This window comes from Chelon labrosus, assembly GCF_963514085.1.
Source record: "Chelon labrosus genome assembly, chromosome: 14".
Taxonomy (NCBI): Eukaryota; Metazoa; Chordata; class Actinopteri; order Mugiliformes; family Mugilidae; genus Chelon; species Chelon labrosus.
This window is the reverse complement of record NC_140347.1, coordinates 8,444,798-8,464,764: the sequence shown is the minus strand read 5'-3', so window position 1 is coordinate 8,464,764 and position 19,967 is coordinate 8,444,798. Positions and strand designations below refer to the sequence as shown.

Here is a 19,967-nt window from a genome sequence, read left to right as displayed (position 1 = left end):
ACATGGGACCGTCCTGTCTCCATTTCCAGTCCAGCTCTGGGTCCTGCCACTTGCTCGAAGTTCTCTGAGGACTCTGCAGTGGCTGGGTGTATTAGAGATGGACAGGAGGTGGAGTACAGGACACTGATCGGAGACTTTGTGGAGTGGTCCCTGGCAAACCACCTACTCCTGAATATGGACAAGACCAAGGAGCTGGTCATTGACTTCAGGAGGAGGAAGAGGACACCAGCGGAGCCCATCATCATCCAGGGCCTGGAGGTGGAAGTAGTGGACCACTATAAGAACCTGGGAGTCCACATGAACAGCAGACTGGACTGGGGGGACAACAGTGATGCTGTGTGCAAGAAGAGCCTGAGTAGACTCTACTTCCTGAGGAAGCTCAGGTCTCTTGGAGATGTTCCACCAGTCTGTACTTTGCTGTGGTTTGTTGGAGGAGCAGCACCAGCAGAAAGGACATAAGTAGGATCAACAAACTGATCCCAAAGGCTGGACATGTTATTGGCAGTGAGTTGGAAACATTTGTCTCAGTGAGGGACAGAAGGACACTGGACAAACTGCTCTCCAGACACCAGACTATAGAGGGACAGTGGAGCTCATTCTCCAACAGACTGATCCAGCTCCACTCCCACAGTGAACACTACAGGACGTCATTCAAACCAAACTCTATCCAGCTGGACAACAACTCACCTTTCTGTAACAGGTAACTCCATGTTATTCATGTTAATGGACACTACTATTAATCTTTCCTATATAATATTTACTCCTATTTCTTGTACATCTGTTTATATGCTAATTCTGTAACTGTTTTTGTTTATACTATTTTTATTTTACTAGATTTCACTTGATTTTACTTATACTTTATTTTAATCTTTTTACTTCTGGCTTTTTATGTGTAACTACAGCTACTGTGACCAAGCAGTTACCCTTGTGGATGATTAAAGTCTAATTCTAAAACCTGAAACAAAGAATAAAAGAGAAAACTGGTCGATCCAGACTCAGAGTCGTGTGTTTTTAACGTGTGTTTAACCCTCCTTCCAGGGCCAGCTGACTGTGGGAGGTAGGATGGATGGATGGACAGATGGATGCAGGTCTTTCTGTTAATCATTAATAAACTGGATTAGCCCCGGTCTTCTGTAAATATGATGAATGCATCCACAGCTTCATTAGCTCTGCCTTCCCACAGCTCAGCTTTATAAGCCTCAGGTTGTTCTGTCTGGTCGGTCAACAGCTCGGAGAAAAGAGTTGTTTTTCCACTTTACTTGGCGTAAAGTCCAAAAAAAAAAAGGCTGGACACGATGATGGTGGTCATCTCTGTCGTCTCCTGGTCTGGTGTGAGGAGGGAACTAGCAAACAACGTTTAAGGATTAATTTGAGGATCTGATCTTTCTTCCCAGCAGACAAGCTTCTTTCTTCTTTTTTTAATTGTTTGACTTATTTAAAAATCTTTTTCTGCCACCATGCCGATGAAACGCAGCAGTGACACCTCAGCCAGAGACGGCGTGTTTCTCATTCACCCTTTCACCAAGACTTTGTGCAGCTCGCCAGAGGGATCTCACGCAGACTTCAACGGACGGACGACTTTTCACCAGGAGGACGACTCTGGGATTAAATCAGGTAACGGGGCAACAGTTTTTATATTGTTCTGGTTGTAAATCTGCAATTGGATTTTAAAATGGGTTTAAATAAAAAGTGACTGACCGCATGTTGACGCTACATTAACACACGTCACCGATCTGACTGCACAAAGGTTTGATAAAGGAGGAAGATAAATAGATAGTAAAACCTGCTCATAGTTATCACTTCCTGCCTGAATGCTGTATGAACAATGAACTGGTTGGTTGACAAGTTGCTTACATGTGAAAGAAGTTGGTGGTTAATCAAAGCTGTAGACCAAGGGCGTTGAACATATGGTCCCGGGGCCAAAACCGGCCCACCAGAGGGTCCGATCTGGCGAAAATTACATATGGCAACTTTAACTACAGTTTTTTTGATTAAAGTTAAAGCTATTTCCTGATTTATTCACTATTTTTAGAATCCAAAACCCAAAAATTAAACAGCAGATCGAAGCAACGCACCAAAATTACACTTATTTTACTTTAGAAATTTCAGGCTTTTCATTAAATGTAAACATAACGTACTGCTTGGCACTAAAGCAAAGGGAAAAATGTTGAGATATTTATAGGTTCATTATCCTGATCTGTCACTGGTCTGAGCACACTTGAGATCAAACTGGTCTGTGTGTGGCCCCCAAACTAAAATGACACCCCTGATACAGACCAATTATTCACAAATATGTAGATTTATAATCAACTAAAGTATCTTCCAGCACCTTTTTTATTATGATTGTTATTATTTCAACTGAATTTGTGTTGTGTAGCTGCGCTAAGACAGCAGCCTGTCACTGAACGAGCTTCTCTGCCTGACTATGTCATCCTGTAGAGGCTGGTGGACATTGTTCAGGGACTCCAGCTCTGTCCCTACCACAGAGTCCTCCTTTTAGATCAGTTTATTTCATCCGTGAGGTGTCCATCTTCGTCTTAATGCTGCCTTCCTAGCACACCACAGCGTAGAAGAGTACACTGGCAACGATAGTCAGCTTCCGGCAGATATTAAACCACCTTAGCCTCCAGAGACGGTTCTGACCTTTTTTGTACACTGAGTCTATGTTAGCTGACCAGTCCAGTTTGTGATCCAGGTGTAGACCCAGATAGTTACAGGTCTGAACCACCTCTACACACTTCCTGTTGATGGTTACAGGCTGCAGGTGAGGCCTGGACCTCCAGAAATCAACTACCATCTCCTTGGTTTTAGCCATATTCATCTCCTTTGTTCACTGACATACTTTTCTGCCTCTGTGATCTTGTCCATTCTTTATTTTTATTTCTACAATTAATACTTTGAACGCTGACTCTGTCCATCCACTTCATCCATTATCAATCTCCAACACCTATCATGCACCAGCCACTATCTCGTATTCCTGCTTGTGTGGTGTTTATATGCTGCATTTGTACTTCATCTGGACGCTTGTATGAGTTAATCTGCTCCTCCTGCTTGCAAACTGGCATCTTGAGCCAATTTGGAAATGAAATAAAATGAAATGCAGCTTCAAATTCAGACCTGGACATGAAGAACGAGGCTCGACACAAACCCTCTGCACATTCCGACTTTATAGTTTGTTGGTATAAATTATATTAACCTCTAGTTTTCATAATCTCTCGTCAGAATATTTTAACAAACGACAGATGCACTTTACTTTAGAGCCATTAAACATCACATATGCACTGTGTGACAGCTAAAGCTTTTCATTGACTCTTTAACCCTAGTGGTAATTTCCGATTGGAATTAATTTGGTCAGAAACGTGTTTTACAGTCACCTCGTCATATTTATCGTCTCAAAAAATGCAGTTTTCTGACAATCTCTCCTACAGTTGTCAGTGATGCAGGAAGACTGCGTCTTCAATGGACAAGTCTCACCTGTCCCAGGATCAGGTGGACCGAATTTCATTATCCATCATCCCCCGGATACCTGCTTCCAAATAGCTGCATTCCAAGTATTTCACCTTATTCTTTGTGCTTTAATTGGGTTAATCAGTTAAACTATTTTCACAGCCCACTTTCTCCCAACAGTTGCTAACAGTCCTTTGATGACGAAGCTTATACATTGTCCTGCAAAGTTGTCGAATCAGAACCAGGACCAGGAGTCGTATTGGTTGCCACGTATGCGAACACGCAAGGGATTTGTCTTTGTGTTTGGTGCAATAAACCTAAATCGTTTCAAATAGACGTGCAGTGCTTAAGGCTTAAGGTTTCTTCCTAAAACTAAATTGGATTACACTTGAGATATGCAGCTTTAAATATATGACACAACTTCAGTTCTTCACCATTTGTCTGCACAGACCAAACAACAGTTGAACTTCACATCAGAGCCGTTACCACATATTTAATATGAACGCCAAAGAGTTATCTGTTAAATATCAGGCTTCATTTCACCCATGTCACTTCTTATCGACCCGTGAGATGCTTCCAAAGAGCTGCAATTATCATTTATCAGCAGCAGGAAGATTAAAGTATGTCACTGGATTCTTTGCTTTAATTGGTTTAATCAGTTGAGCTACACTAAATCTTTTTCTTTTTTTATTAAATCGTCCATGGTTGCAGTGTAGTTGCAGTATTTCAAGATGATAGCCGTTGCCTAGTTGTGATTAGTTGCATTGTGTGACATTAAAAGTGTTTTTTCTTTTACTCCAGAGACACGTCCTTTAGAACAACACAAACCCCCCCCAAAAAAAGCAATTAAAACGTCCTCATCGAGCGCAACAATGACTCGAGCTGCAGCCTTTGACGGCCACTTCAGAAAAATAAAGCTCCATTATTTGGTTGCTTTTGACGCCGTGTCATGGGACTCTTTGTTTGCTGTGCGAGCACACCTGTGAAGTCAAGTGGAAAATGAAAAGCGCGGGTCGCCTTCTCAAGGTCAGGAAAATTAATTTCCGAATCAAAAAAAAATAATAATAATCATGAAATAAAAAGAACTAATTCAAGGTTTTGTCAGGTAATTGCTTAAAGGCTGAAATAATAGAGATAATCAAGAATGAATGAAAATCATTCCACATCGTACAAAAACAAATGTTGCGTGTGGCATGATTTTTATTTTGAGACATATTTTGTACATTTAATTTCCAGATGTCAAAGAGGAAATAGCCCAATATATCGTGTAGGTTCCTCTTTTGTCGCCAAAACAGCCCTGACTCGTCAAGGCCTGGACTCCTCTAGGCCTTTGAAGGTGTGCCGTGGTACATGGCATCAAGGCATTAGTAGCGGATCCTTTTTAAGTCCTTTGTGAGGAGGTGGGATCTCAATGAATCAGACTAGTGCAGGGTAGTGATGGTAGTCTAAAAGAGCCAACTTTCAGAGCCAATGCTTGGTAGTGAATCAGAAGAGCCGGCTTCCTTTTGCTCGTTCATCTCTGCTCGTGTCAGGACAGGGTAGATGGGTGTTTTGATGGGTACACCATGTGGCCAATCACGTGACGACTTAGGATCATACCATTATGTGAAAGCAGAGAGGTGGACAGACGCTGTGGCTGACCGAGTTACCACCAGTTTCCATGCCAACCGCTCCATAAAGCAGTCCCTTGGGATCATAAGAGTTGTAAAAAAAACAAAAACTCGAGTGAGTATAGAGGAAGTGTGGTCGAGTCATCGGTATCGTGGCTCCACTCTCGGACCTTACTGATCAGACTTTGGTTCCAAACTCACAAGATGGCGGCGCCCATATCCCCGGGAAATTAGCGTCAGTTTGACCAATGCAAGGAAGCGGAGACGTGTAGTCCATATTTATATACAGTCTATGGCATCAGTGCTTAGATAGGTGGTAGGTGTCAAAGTAACATACATACGAATGGAAGGACCCAAGGTCTAACACTAGAACATTGCCTAAATCATCACACTGTCTCCACCTGCTTGCCTTCTCATGACCCTGTCGCCAATTAACCTCTTTTCCTTCCTTGGACCAAGAGCTGCAGTCCAGCCATCACAGTTTGTCCCTTGTCAAAGTCGCTTAAATCCTGTCACTTGTTTATTTTTCCTGCTTTGAGGACAACATGTTCACTTGCTGCCTGATATATCCCACCCACTGATGGCTGCTGTGATGCCGTTACTGGTCATAATGTTATGGCTGATCCACTGACTCCATCTTCACATTTTCTCTTAAATACAAACAGTCTAAAAAGACCACGGACGTCTCATGAACTCTGCACTCATTCGTGTTTTATTTGTTTGTCTTTCAGAAGCAGAAGACAGCAACGAGACGCCATCGTCCGAGGACGACCACGACCTGGCCGACTTGAACTCTGACCTGGCCCTCAAACAGAGCATCACCTCCTCCAGGAAGACCATCAGCCAGATCATCAAGGACAAAAAGAAGCAGACGCAGCTCACCTTGCAATGGTAAGAAGACGAGTCAGACACACCTCTGGTTACAGTTGAGTGTTTCAGCTGCTAGTCATGTGAGTTTGAGGTGAACACCACCCACAGATGTTCCTGATGAGAACCTAAACTCTCTACCAGTCCTTTAGAAATGAAGGTTTGGATGAAATGTCTTCAAAAAAACTCAAACACGTCCAGTTGTCTTTGTTTTAGCTTAATTTTTTTGGATATACCATGACCTGGATGAATGTTAAAGGCTGTTACATACGAGAGAAGCAAAAATTTGTTTGGGAGTTCTCGCAGCTTGTTCTCGACACATCAACCGGGCAGAACTTTTATCTCGTGTGGTGTCCAGTTACTGTTCTGTGATTGGTCAGAAATTAAAAGTGGGCGTGACTAATGCGCTAGGGCCACTCTGTTAGCTCCCAGATGCTAATATTCTCAGTGTGACCGCTAATCTCTCCTGGGTAGAGATCGTCATACTGTGCGTGGGTGCACGCTGAACGAACGCCGTTATCCAACAGACACGGTCGTCATAGCGACCGGCCGACATCCGATAACAATAAAAAAAGTGCCCCTCGTCGTCCGTCTCCCGCAATGCTTATCGCGTGTGACGTATGCTGCAGTGGGAGGGACCTATGAGGACTTCCCCAGAGTTCGGCACTTAAGTTTTTTGTGAACTTTGTTCTTGTTCTTGCAGCCCTAGGAGCAAGAACAAATTTCTCGCTTCTCACAGAGTTTGTAACAAGCTTAACTCAGTCGATGTCTATATATGTGAGCTAAATATGTTTTTAAATATGTTACAGACTGCAGTCGTTGCTTTTGTTGCACATACCCAGTGTTAACTGGTGAGACTTTTTAAGACTAGTGTTGAAAATTAGCTATGAACACATGTGAAGTGCATCGAACGCACCCTTCTAAATAAACAAATATAAATAACAAAGCTGTATTAGTTGTGTCTTATTGTCTTGTTCCAATGCAAGTCATTTTTCTTGTGTTTTATCTATATTGAGAATAATCTCTGTGTCTCACCAGGCTGGAGGAGAACTACATAGTGTGTGAAGGAGTGTGTCTGCCTCGATGCATCCTCTACGCCCACTATCTGGACTTCTGCAGGAAAGAGAAGCTGGAGCCGGCCTGCGCTGCCACGTTTGGAAAGGTGAGTTCAGCAGATGTCTTTCTAATCGTTAGGTGATAAACATCTGCTCGTTATTGATCTTGACTCCCCCCCCCCCCCCCCCGGTTCCCATCAGACCATCCGACAGAAGTTTCCTCTTCTGACCACGAGACGACTCGGCACCAGAGGACACTCCAAGTAAAGCCCCGACAGCTTCACGATGTTCATGTTACTATTAAAGATTTATTCTTATTTAACGTCATCATCTTGATATTTCACAGATATCATTACTACGGGATCGGCATCAAAGAGAGCAGCGCTTATTATCACTCTGTGTATTCTGGGAAAGGTCTGACCAGGTAACTGGTTATTTGTTCCCAAATATATCAAGAAGGTTCTGGGTTCTAATTCATCATGGGCCTTCCTTTCTGTGTGGAGTTTGCATGTTCTCCCTGTGTCTGCGTGGGTTCTCTCCAGATACTCCAGCTTCCTCCCACCGTCCAAAGACATGCTGGTTAGGTTCATTGGTGATTCTAAATTGGCCGTAGGTGTGAGTGTGAATGGTTGGAGACCTGTCCAGGATGTACCCCGCCCATTGCCCCCCCCCACACCCCCCCCCCCATGACCCTCCAGATTACTAGCAGTTACAGAAAATGAATGAATGCATGTCTTTGGACTCTTTCCCTTTAATGTTTGAGTTTCTTTAAGTCACTACAACCTGTTTTTATGTTTACGTTTTTATGTTTTTGCATATATACAAGTCCCCAAGTGAAACCTCTAACAGTTTTGTTTTGATTTGCAGATTTTCAGGGAGCAAACTCAAGAATGAGGTAACACACGTTTTCAATTCAATACAAGCAACGCACTGTTAAATTATCAAAGAAGAATTTAATTTGTTTTCCTCATAAACTTAACACTTAGCTCAATATTTCACATTGTTAGTTTTAGAACATGGCTTCTTCGGATTTTTAAATGATGATTTTACGCAGCTGTTTTAAATTAAGTTTCTTTAAATTAAAAACAAAGGCAGCTGGACTTGTGTGAGGTGATCAGGTTAATCGCTCTAACTGCAGGTCAACATGTGGTCATTAACAGACTCTAGTCACGGGAGTTTCAGGTGTGCACCACCAACAAATGTTCCAATTAAAAACCTAAACTCCCCACCAGATTTTGACAGCTACTGGGAAAAGGGATGATCGTGTGACGAAATACTGATTGATCTGACTTAATTCAGCTTTATTTAACAGTTTCCCTCAGTTAAATTAACTTTTCAAGACAAATTTTGGACCCGTTATTCAACCTGAAATAAGTTAACTCACTCGCAAGGGGGCTCAGGTTTTTAAATCGAGCCACTTTAAGATGTTTCTATGGAGAAGATTAACAGAAGTGAAGTGGGACAGACATTGTTTTGTTTTTTCAGGGTGGCTTCACCAGGAAATACTCTCTGAGCTCCAAAACTGGAACACTGCTCCCAGACTTCCCCTCCGCTCAGCACCTCCTGCTACAGGGAAACATCTCCAGAGAAAAGGTTGGACACGAACAAGAAGCTGGACACGATACTCTACGTAGAGTACGGTGTTATGTTATTTCTCCTTAAAGTAGCTGACTATTATTATCCTCTCCTTAGGTGGACACTCTGATCATGATGTACAAAACCCACTGCCAGTGCATCCTGGACAACGCCATTAACGTCAACTTTGAGGAGGTGATCACCGGCGTCACGTAGGAACTTCGTTTTTCATTATTACATACGCACTTAAAAGCTGATGCAAGACTTTTTCTCCCAGATCCAGAATTTTCTGCTCCACTTCTGGCAGGGAATGCCCGACCACCTGCTGCCGCTGCTGGAAAACCCCGTCATCGTCGACATCTTCTGCGTCTGTGACTCCATTCTTTATAAGGTATAAACGTGAACATCCACAACATAGGCTTAATGATGCCTCAAACCTTGATGCTTGTGTCTTTTTGCACAAATTATGAGACAATACCATTTTGTAATGTTATTTTTATTTTTGTACTAATTAAAAGGACAAGTTGTAATTGAGAGCTCATCAATGCAATTAGTCTGTGAGTGCAGGTAACCGGTGAATATCAGGATTTCGGTGTTGGGTCGCTGAGGAGTTGGATTCATGCCGGTAGCTTTTCAGTTGAGTCAGCTTGTTGTATCTGAGGTGGAATCAGAGCAGGACAAAAAAAAGGGAAGGGACAGTTCAAATCCCCAAGTATTTTCTTAATATCATCATCATCATCATCTAGATAAGGGGTGTCAAACATGCGCCCTGCGGGCCAAAACCGGCCCACCAGAGAGTCCAGTTTGGCCCATGGGATGAATCTGCAAAGGACGAGGAGGAGAAAGAAGAAGAAAGAGGAAGAGAGAAAAGAGGATGAGGAGAAGGAGATAGAGAAAGAGGAGGAGGAGGAGGAGGAGGAGGAATAGGAGGAGGAAGATGATAATGAGAAAGATGGAAGAAGAAGATGAGTAGGAGGGGGAAATTGAGGAAGGGCAGTTATTTCCTTTCACGCAGAAAGGTGACCGTTGGTTGCAGTCTTTGTGGCGGGTTCAAGTGCAACTTTAATTTTGTCCAGATACAGGTCGACATGAGGCGACGTCACAAAGAAAAAAGCAGCTTGTTGATGCTACTTGGTCTTTTGTGTCTCTTTGGTGTTTCTGAGGTTTAAGAAAGATCATCACAAGTTCAACTCGTAGTCTCCCTGGACTCGTCCTGAGTATCTGCTCATTTTAAACGCCCTTCAGCAAGAGAAAGATGTGTTTAACTCTACTTTGGCTGATCAACAAAAAGTACAACATGGTCTATTCTATGCAGGAACTGGTCCTGTTCCTGCTCTCCTGTTTTTTTCTACAATAGTGTGTCTTTTTTGTTTTCTCAGGTTTTAACCGATGTTCTGATTCCTGCCACAATGCAGGAGATGCCTGAAAGGTTTGTTCACTCCACTGCATATTGCATAGTTTTAAGTTATATATATTTTTTTGTGACAACCTGACAACTCACTATTAAAAAACGTCCAGTCCCCAAATATGACATAAAATGAGATTTAAAACTATATCTTCACTCTGATTGATGTTGCTTTCCAGTCTGTTGGCAGATATTCGCAACTTTGCCAAACACTGGGAGCACTGGCTGGCCTCCTCTTTGGAAAACCTCCCACAATGCCTTGCAGCCAAGAAGCTCCCCATAGCACGGCGCTTTGTTTCCTCCCTGAAGAGACAGACGTCCTTCTTGCACCTGGCACAGGTACAGCTCTACATTGGAGTATACTCTGGTCAGAACGTCAAAGTAAGCATCGTAATATTAAATCTTCCATCTCATTATTCCCAGATTGCACGTCCGGCCCTCTTTGACCAGGCTGTGGTGACCAGCATGGTGCTGGATATCGACAACGTGGATCTTAGCAGCATTAGCTCGCAGCCTCTGCTCAGCATTAGTACGACCGGAGACCAGGAGCTGGATATTTACTCTGAATGTAAGACGACCACACACACCGACCACCTCAACTTTACGTTAATCACGACACTTGGATGCAAACGTTTCTGTCTGTACATTACAAGAATCTCGGGTACAAACAATGAAGAACTCGTCTCTTCCTGTTTTATTTTATTTTCATTTTGCAGACGACTCCATCACCGTCTTTCAAGAGCTGAAGGAGCTGCTGAGGAAGAACGCCACAGTGGAGTCGTTCATCGAGTGGTTGGACTCTGTGGTGGAGCATAAGGTCATCAAGGTAACTGCTGTTCACTTCTTCGTGTCCTCGTATCCGCTCTGCACAGCCCTGCAAAGTCGTGTTTTTTTGTGTCCCGATCAGCCCGGTAAGCAGAGCGGTCGGTCTGTGAAGAAGCGAGCGCAGGATTTCCTCCTCAGGTGGAGCTTCTTTGGTGCCAGAGTGATGCACAACCTCACCCTCAACAACGCTTCCAGCTTTGGTAAGATCTGGCGGTTTGTTTCTAATATCTTTCTAATCTTTTAGGACACAGAGACTATTTTACATGCATTTATTTTGTCACGTATGGATTATTGTAACAGATTATCACCCGTTTGAACAGTTAATCAAATTGCACCACTTCAGACGGTACAAAACTGTTTTCTCCACAAACGTTTTTTCTAAGATTTTAAGATCTTACTGATCACTTTTAAAGCTCTTCATGGCCGTGCCTCTGGATATATCGCTGACCTTTTAGCACCATACGGACCGGTACAGGCCTTGAGATCCCAGGGCAGACGTCTACTGACTAGTTTCAGGGGCCCGGCTGAAAACTAAAAGGGGACAGGGTATTTGCAGATAGGTAGAGGACATCAACACCATGATGCAGTCTGATTTTTTTGTAACTCCACTCAAACATTTATCCTATGGATACCTAATTAGTCAATATATTTTCATGTAAATCCATTTTAAAACACTAATTTTGCCCCCGAAGTTCATGTTTGGTGTACTATATAATGTGTTTAACCCTTTATGGGACGAGGAACCATATTTGGTAACTTCCACACACATTTTAAATTGCCTCCCTTTGCCACATAGTGAATTTTGGAAGCATGTGGTTTTCACTCAGCCAATCAGAGAAGATCAAGGTGACATTCTCAGGTCAAATGTGGTCTGCAAGGTCCTCCTCTGCATGAACACTGAGCATAACAGCTTTATTAGGTACCATGAAGAAGTGTCCTAATGTTGTCTAATGTGATAATGTGTATGTTATAATGGTCTAAATACATGTTTACATTTGTTTACCATTTAAGGGCAAGGAACCATATATGGTAAATCCATTAATCTTGGTTTTCTCCATGAAAATGAAAAAGTCTTCTTATGCCCTACAGTTACACTCTGGGGTTGAACTTTTGAATTTCCAAGTATTTCAATGAGTACCCTATGTAGGGTTCATTTGCTTTGGGGTGACCAAACCTCTGCATGTCACAGTGCACGTAAATCTTAATCATGGCCTTGCACTTCCTCTCTTTTCTATGCTTCAATCTACACACACAAACTTATGTTTCCATCTTTATGAGGACTTTCCATTGACACACTGCATTCCCGAGCCCCTTACCTCAGTCATAATCTAATTATAACCTTTAACCTAAAAACCAAGTTGTAGCAGGTTTTAACACATGAAATTTTAGGGTCCACAAAAAAATGGCCCCGCAAAGACAACATGTCCCCACAACGTAAGTATTCCACAAGAGGTTGGCCCCCACGACTTAATAAAAACAAGAACACGCACACACACAAACACACACTCGGAGCAGATTGCTACAATAGCATCATAAATTGTAAATGGCCAGACTCGCCCTGATTACACAAAATCTTATCTGCGGGTCGCGTGCTCTCTGTTCAAACACACAGACGACATGTGTGCGAATAAACACCGACCATTTGGTGGGTCTTTTCTCTCGGTCTCCTCTGAAGTCCTGCCCGAAGCTCAAACACAAACCCGCGACCCTGCAGGTCAAACAAAAAGAGCAGCTTGGTGTCAAAGGTCAAACGGGAGATACAGGCGGTGTCAGCTGGAAGTCCAGCTTGTGCAGTTCGACACGTGGGAAAAGTCTTGAGTGAACACTTCCAGATAGACGTAAATAGTTTGTTGACTACTTTGTGTTTTGACAGGTTCCTTCCACCTGATCAGGATGCTGTTGGACGAGTACATCCTGTTGGCTCTGGAAACTCAGTTCAACAACGACAAGGAGCAGGACATGCAGACCCTGCTGGACAAATACATGAAAAACGCAGGTATGAAGCGCATACAGAGGTTTAATGTATAGTTTACATGCATCAGGCTGTGTAAGTGTTTATTCTTCTGCACTTGTGGTCTGTAAAAAGTCAGCGAGCTGTGTTGAGTTTCTCGGCTCATGTTGGAGTTAATAAATGTTGGAAAATAAAAATAGAAGACGTCTAAGTAGATGGTGTGTAGGAGGCCGAGGGGAAATCTGTCATGGGAAATCTGTTCAAAAGTGGCCAGCTTTAAGAATACGCGTCCCCAACCAGCACTTGAGATCCGATCTCAGTTTTGCGCTCTGTATACGAATAAACACAGACATCATTTGGACCACAGTAGAATTTAATAACAGTTCCTGTCTCTAATGGATCTCTACTAACTGCTATATCAAACAAACTGCTGTTTGTTGAGTGTGTGTGTGTGCGCGCCATGACTTGGGGAGATGTTGCATGTTTTGGAGCAAGCTGTGAAGTCTCTCTCTCTGACTGAGATCTGAAATGCTGTGATGTTATAAGCAGATAGACAGAAAAGTCACTCATAACATAAAGGTAAACAGAGACACTAGTGATTAAAGAGGAATATGTAACTTAACTCCACGTGGCTCCTTATACGTCAACATGATGGCATCAATAATTCCCCACATGCTGATGCTATAGACTGTATATAAATATGGACAATACGTCCCCACTTCCTCTCATTGGTCAAATTGACGCTATTTTCCCATGGATACTCTTGGACCGTACTGACCAGCCAGAGTCTGGTCAGTACGGTCCAAGAGTGGCACGATATTGATGCCCCGCCCACACTTCCTCTGGACTCATTCTCGTTTTCATTTAATTGATACTACGCTCTGTTCTACCTCCGCCAGTTACAAGGAAATGTTGGATTACAGACTGTACTTGTTTTTTAATATTTTTTTACAACTCTCACCGTCTCACGCAACTGCTTTTCGGAGCAGTTGGCATGGCAACTGGTGGTCGGCATTATTATCCTGTTTCAATAGCATCAAATAACTAAAACGAAACTTATCTGGAATATTAACACTTGAACATGCATCAACATTATATTAGCTACCTAAAATCATCCTTGATTAAAAAAAATATATATATATTTGATGTGTATTTAGTGTTTTATTTTGGCCCAAGTCCCGCCCACTAACATAGAGGGGGTGGAGCTTATGACCTATACTGCAGCCAGACACCAGGGGGAGCTCTACTTACTTTGGCTTCACTTTTGAGGAGCAGTTCCGCTGTCCATCTTCATACTGTCTTTGGCTGATATGTCTTTTAATTAAGTACATAGAAGTGCACAGGAAAAAGTACATAAGAAAGTGGTTTAACTTATTGTGAGGTGATTGCTCCAGACTTCAGTTGACTTTGCATCCTCATTGATAACGTAATGCTTCCTTCATTAAATGAGCTGATCATGCGTGTGCATCTGTTTCAGACGCCAGTAAAGCAGCGTTCATGGCCTCGCCCAGTTCCTGCTTCCTAGCCAATCGCAACAAGGCCTCAGCTGCCACTGACCAATCGGTGAAGAACGAGTCTCTGGTAGAACACGCCTACATGTCTATGACCACCAATCATCATCACCATCATCAGCAACAGCAGCAGCAGCAACAGCAGCAGCAGCAGCAGCAAAGCTTGGAAGCAAAAACTCATGTTTACCAGGGGGCCGACACTTCTGGGTTCACAATTTCAGGTAAAAGAAAAACCGAAGCTTAAAAATTGCTGCGAATAATTCAAAACATGTTCCTTCTTTTAGCTTTAATCTGGTGAATCATTACTTGACACAGATGCCCAACTATATTGATAACATTGAACTGATTCAGTAGAAGATGTCTCCTACGTTGCTGTCAACATTTGATTCCAACAACTAGTTGTTTTTCTACGTTCAATATTTCTGTCCCTCCTGGAAACTAATTCACTTCATGTTTACCCCACGTGGAGCTGACATGCTCAGAATTAAATGGATCTATTCCAGCAACCAGAGAGAAACTATCAGATCAAGCGTTATTAGGAGATCAGATTATCAAAGATTTACACCACGCCACTACATCTGATCTGAAAACTCCTTCTGATCAGGTCAGTCTGTTCTGGGTGAGGTGGTGACATGATCCTGATTATTACTGGATAGTGTCTGTGTGATGAGGTTGAGTGCAGACAACCTGGATTTGGAACATCCCATCCAAATTTGAAGGCGTGACGCTCTGCTGGAAAACGATGGATTAGCCCCTGCAGTGAGGAGAGAGTGACTTCCTGAAGTAAAATAGTTGAAGCATCTCATTCTTCTGATATATGGTACTTGATAAATAGGTTGTCAGTCGAGCTGAATTCCTTTGTGACCATGAGTTCAGTGTAGTGACATAGACGCTGAGTTTCCTCCTTAGGTTTGGTAGGATGGTTTGGGCTTCTGTCATGGAGGCCAAGTTCCAGGCATATCCCCAGATTAGATGGAGACGCTTCTTAGACAGAGCGGGAGAAGGTGGCTAGGAATCTTTAAAGTTTGTCAGTATGTGTTCTTGTCTGTATTTCTTGTGGACTTGTTAAACGTCCCAATTACTGGTCCAGTTCAAAGTATTCATCTGTAGCAAGTGCAGTCCAAATATCCAGATGTGTTCTTACCCTGCCCGTTTTATCGAGGATGTGTCGGCAGGTTAGCCCAGGAGACCAGACCGAATCCCCTGCCAACGTTTTTTCTGCTACAAATACTTGTTAGTTGGAGTCTCTCCGTGTCTCTAATGCTAAGGCAAAGATCTGGCAGGCCAATCATTTGGGCAGGCACTCTGGAGGATGACTGACAGAAGAGTAGCAACGACATAGTCATAACTGTGTAAAAGACATTGAAGGATGAAAAGTTAACAGCGTTTAAGGCAACTTGTCTATGAAGGTTCTCAGCTGGACTTGCAGGGTTCAGTTCTGGTGGTGAAACACCTTCAAGAAGCTCTACAAATCCAAATCCAGTTTCCCTTGTTTCAGCTTGTTTTTTAAGCTTAATGCCACATATGTAGTTGCTCTAATTGGTTGTACGACTATCCAAAGAGATGAGCCTAGGATGCTAGGTTATTGGCAGATAACTTGCGTGGACCCGGGGCGTCTATATATCCCAGAATGCATTGCAAGTATGCTGCTGAATTCTGGGTTCTCTCGTCCCAGAATCAAACAGAATCAAATCCAAAGTACCAAGGACACCAAGACCAAAGTTTACATCCTAGTCTACTTTGCTCAGACGGCAGCATGAACCAAAACTGTCCGTTTTCAGGGTTTACCTCGTCGTGCACGCTCCCTCTACCCGTATCATGACTTACGTTAAACACGCTGCCTCCGTGTTTTTGTTCCAGGGGGTCAGATGGACTTCTCTCAGGTCAGCGGCCCCCTCATGACGCCCCCCATCTCTCCAGCGGCGTTAGTGCACAGAGGTTCCGTCATCAACCAGGGGCCCACGGCAGGGCGGCCCCTGACGTCAACTTCTTCTTCTTCTTCCTCTGTCACCTGCCCCTCCTCCTCTTCCTCTTCCTCCTGCCTCTCCTCCCTCAGTGCAATGACCCAGCCCAGCCCCTGCTCCTCATACCCGGAGACCCTGTACCACTGCTTACCTCAGACCAGCTCCGGTTATTTCCCTCCAGCCAGCAGCTCCTCGACCCCAAACTACCAGACATCCCTCAGGTCAGCTTCACACACCACTCTGCTGACGTACTTTAATTTCTTTTAAGAGATCAGATCAGGGAATTTTCATTCTGTGTTTCAGGCCTCAGACCCAGAATCAGTGTCTGGCTTCGAGTCAGTCCCAGGCTTCATCTCTGGCCTGCCACCTCTCTCGCTACCCCTCCTTCAATGACCAGCACCTGACTAAAGACGTGTTCTACAGTCATCATCCTGGACCCGTCCTCCACTCGTCCAGCGGCTCTAACTGCTCCCTGACACCGTATGGTTCTGCTGTCCGACCCGCGTCTGGCTACTCTTCGGCTTCAGATCCCGTTCAGACCGACCCGGGGCTGGACCATCAGACGGCAGCACAGATTCTGGACTCGGCAGAGGGTTTCGGCTTTGTGGGGTCTGGGTTGAACCTTGCTGGCGGTGGGTGTCAGGGGCAGACGTACTCTGTCACGGGACACGGCGGTAAGGATTCTCAGACTTCTGGCATTGAGAAAGTTTATTTCTAAATCTGATCCTGATCCCAAATTATGAAAAAGACACTCCGTCCTAATTGAGACCTTTCTACACAGACTCTGAAGGGCTGAAACTAACTTCAGCAGGGGTGAATCCTTAAGCAGTCCTTTATTTTACATTATATATTTATAATTAATTGTCATTACTTCTGAAATCTGCTTTGACAGTACAGAGTTTGTTGTCACTTTATTGTAAATTCTTGTTAAAAAGCCAAATTATATCGATCAGGATTCTGTTTATTAAACCAAATACTTTTAAAGACTCTGCAAATGTAAAAAAATGTATACAGAAGTTGTACTTTATGTGGAGGAAATGGTGAAAATTAGGCTCTGCATCATAAAATACATCATTTATGTCCCTGACAGAACGGTACAACTTGAAGTTGAAATCCCCCAAGTTGCAAACAGCATTAAAGGGGAATTACTGTTTTTTTACAACCTGGACCTTATTTCTGGCATAAAATACGATTGTTTACTCACCCATATAACTTTTGTGTCATTTGTAGTCAGTCAGGAGATATTTAGATCTGCGTATATCCATATAGTGGGAGTGACTGGGGCACCGAAACACGGCCTCTAAATAACGCATTATCTGCTATGGTTCGTCCACAACCTCAGAATCAGAAAAATATTCAGCCATGTTGCAAAAAAACAGCAGTAGCAAATTACAGGTAAACAAGCCGACCGTCGCGGGCGCTCAGAGATGACATCATCCAGGTCAGAAGACATCATCTGGGGTCTGTAGGTCAATCTACAGACCCCAGATGATGATAACAAGTAACTCCGCTCTCAACAGTGAATAGCACTAGCATATCATAACAAAATATTGGTGAAATGAATGAGTTTCGTGACAGACAATGCGTTATTTAGAGGCTGCGTTTCGGTGCCCCAGTCACTACCAGCATATGGACATACACAGATCTAAATCTCTCCCAAATGACTACAATTGACACAAAAGTTATATGGGTGAGTAAACGATCGTATTTCATGCCAGAAATAAGGTCCAGGTTGTAAAAAACAGTAGCTCCCCTTTAAGTCTTGAAAACGTGCTAATTTCTGACCAATTTTGTCTAACCAACTTTTTTCAAAACCCTTGCATCAGGTTACTACGGCAACAGCGGTTACCTGGACAGCCAGCGCCTGACATCCCTGGTCGACCAGCACGTGTCCGTCATCAGCAGCGTCGGCAGCCTGCGACCGTTCCCCTCGACGTACTCCGAGGTCCACGATCCGCTCAACATCCTGGACGAACCGGGGAGGAAGACGTCGGGAGGCTTTTACAGTGATGCTGAAACCGGAGCAGGTGAGCGCCGAAATAAAGAGGAGCGGCATTATTCAATAGTTTTTAATTATTGTTTTGTTCAGGCAAAGTTTTCAAGCAAAATTCAAACCTCAGATTTATAAAATGATATATAAAATGAATAAATGGAGCAATAAACTGTGACATTTTAATGAAATATAAAATTTTTTCATTTAAATTTTAAATTCATCTAAATTAACGCATCATATTTTATAATCTTCTCATATATTCAGTATAAAAAAAAAGATAATTAAGACAGAGAGAAAAATAAAGCACTGATCAGCCACAACATTATGACCGGTGAACACATGACAGGAGAAGTAAATAACATCGACCATCTTGTGACAATTCAGTGTGCTGTTGGGAAACTTTTGGACCTGGCATTCATTGGTGTGGATGTTACTTAGACATGTAGCACCCACCTAGACCAGACCAGGCACCCCCACCCCATAGCAATGACACTCCTTGATGGTAGCAGCCATCCCCAGCAGGATGCAGCCACAAAAACACTTTAGGAACAACTAAAAAAAACATGAAGAACAGAACAAGGTGTTGACCTGGCCTCCAAATTCACCAGATCCCAAACTGATCAAGTATCTGTGGGACGCACTGGAACATATACAATGCTGTGTGTTGTCTCCTCCTCAGATCATTCCCTCCCCTCGTCAGGATCCGCCCCATGCATGTTCGGACTTCCCTCTCCGTTCACCGCCTCTCAGGACACCCTGTTGTCTCAGCAGCGCGTGACGGCGTCCTCCGAGGTGCACGACCTGGTGTCCTCGCTGCCCCCCATCAACACTGTGTTCATGGGCGCAGGAGGGGTGCAGTGACGGATCTCCTCTGGAGTCCACTTCCTTTTAGAGCAATGTATGTAACAACAGTAACTGTATGGGACTGAGGAGCTAAACTCAAACCCAGGGCGTCCAGACTCTAAGGTACAGTATGAACCTTCGTCAACCCTTCCACTGACCAACATCACTGAGAGCCCATTAATATTGTTTATAGTAGCTACTGTAATATGTTCAAATAGACAAGAGCAAGAGTATAACTTATTATTATAAACTGTTGTTTCTTCTATATCCACGACTATAATCTTTGCTCAGTAATTATTTCCAGATCAGAAATAACAGCAAACACTACTTTTGTTCCTACATGATGCTTCCATTTCCGCTGTGTGTTGTAAATAAAGTCTTGGAAGTTAGAAGTTTGGTTTTCACTGACCTGATGACGGTGGTTTTCTTGTTTGTTTGTTTTTTTTTTTCTTGCCAACACTTCATACCTGCTCCTGTTTCAGCTTCTTTACGTGGGCTTTGTTTTCTGTTTTCTATTCCGGCTTAAAATTCTGTTGAAAATTAAGAAGATCTTATTTATTTATTTATTTATTTTGTGATATATTGAGCTAAAAATAACAGAAAATCTGTTAAACTCGAACAACACGTTTGTTTTGAAGAAATTAAAAGCAGTTTGTGTAGAAGTACACAATAAACTTTAAACGGCATTTGATCGCCCCCTGGTGGCTGATAGCAGTATAGATAATAAACCCCGCCCCCTTTGTGCCAGCGAGTGGGACATGAGTCCACCTTTTTTTTTCCAAATATTGTATCTGTGTTTTTAAATAGCCTACACCTTTAAAAAATAATCGGCTAATTCAAAAGTGAGTAAAGAGGTGAAGCGTAAGTGGCTACTCCCTTAATTATGCATAACTTTTATAATTCAAACAAGTTATATAAAAA

The 19,967-nt window shown here is 43.1% G+C and overlaps 1 protein-coding gene across 1 annotated transcript; it reads left to right on the top strand.

Annotated features, from left to right (window-relative positions):
• Nucleotides 1-1,457: 1,457 nt before the first annotated feature.
• On the top strand, nt 1,458-19,409 carry rfx6 (regulatory factor X, 6; the record flags this gene model as incomplete). Its single annotated transcript, XM_084560921.1, has 20 exons — nt 1,458-1,614; nt 5,789-5,948; nt 6,963-7,086; nt 7,181-7,242; nt 7,326-7,403; nt 7,847-7,874; nt 8,465-8,572; nt 8,672-8,749; nt 8,832-8,945; nt 9,934-9,983; nt 10,139-10,298; nt 10,383-10,527; nt 10,676-10,785; nt 10,867-10,984; nt 12,658-12,780; nt 14,213-14,467; nt 16,107-16,431; nt 16,514-16,884; nt 18,037-18,237; nt 18,883-19,409. The coding sequence occupies 20 exons, from the start codon at nt 1,458-1,460 to the stop codon at nt 19,062-19,064; spliced, it is 2,949 nt and encodes a 982-aa protein (XP_084417047.1). The 3' UTR covers nt 19,065-19,409.
• Nucleotides 19,410-19,967: the final 558 nt, after the last annotated feature.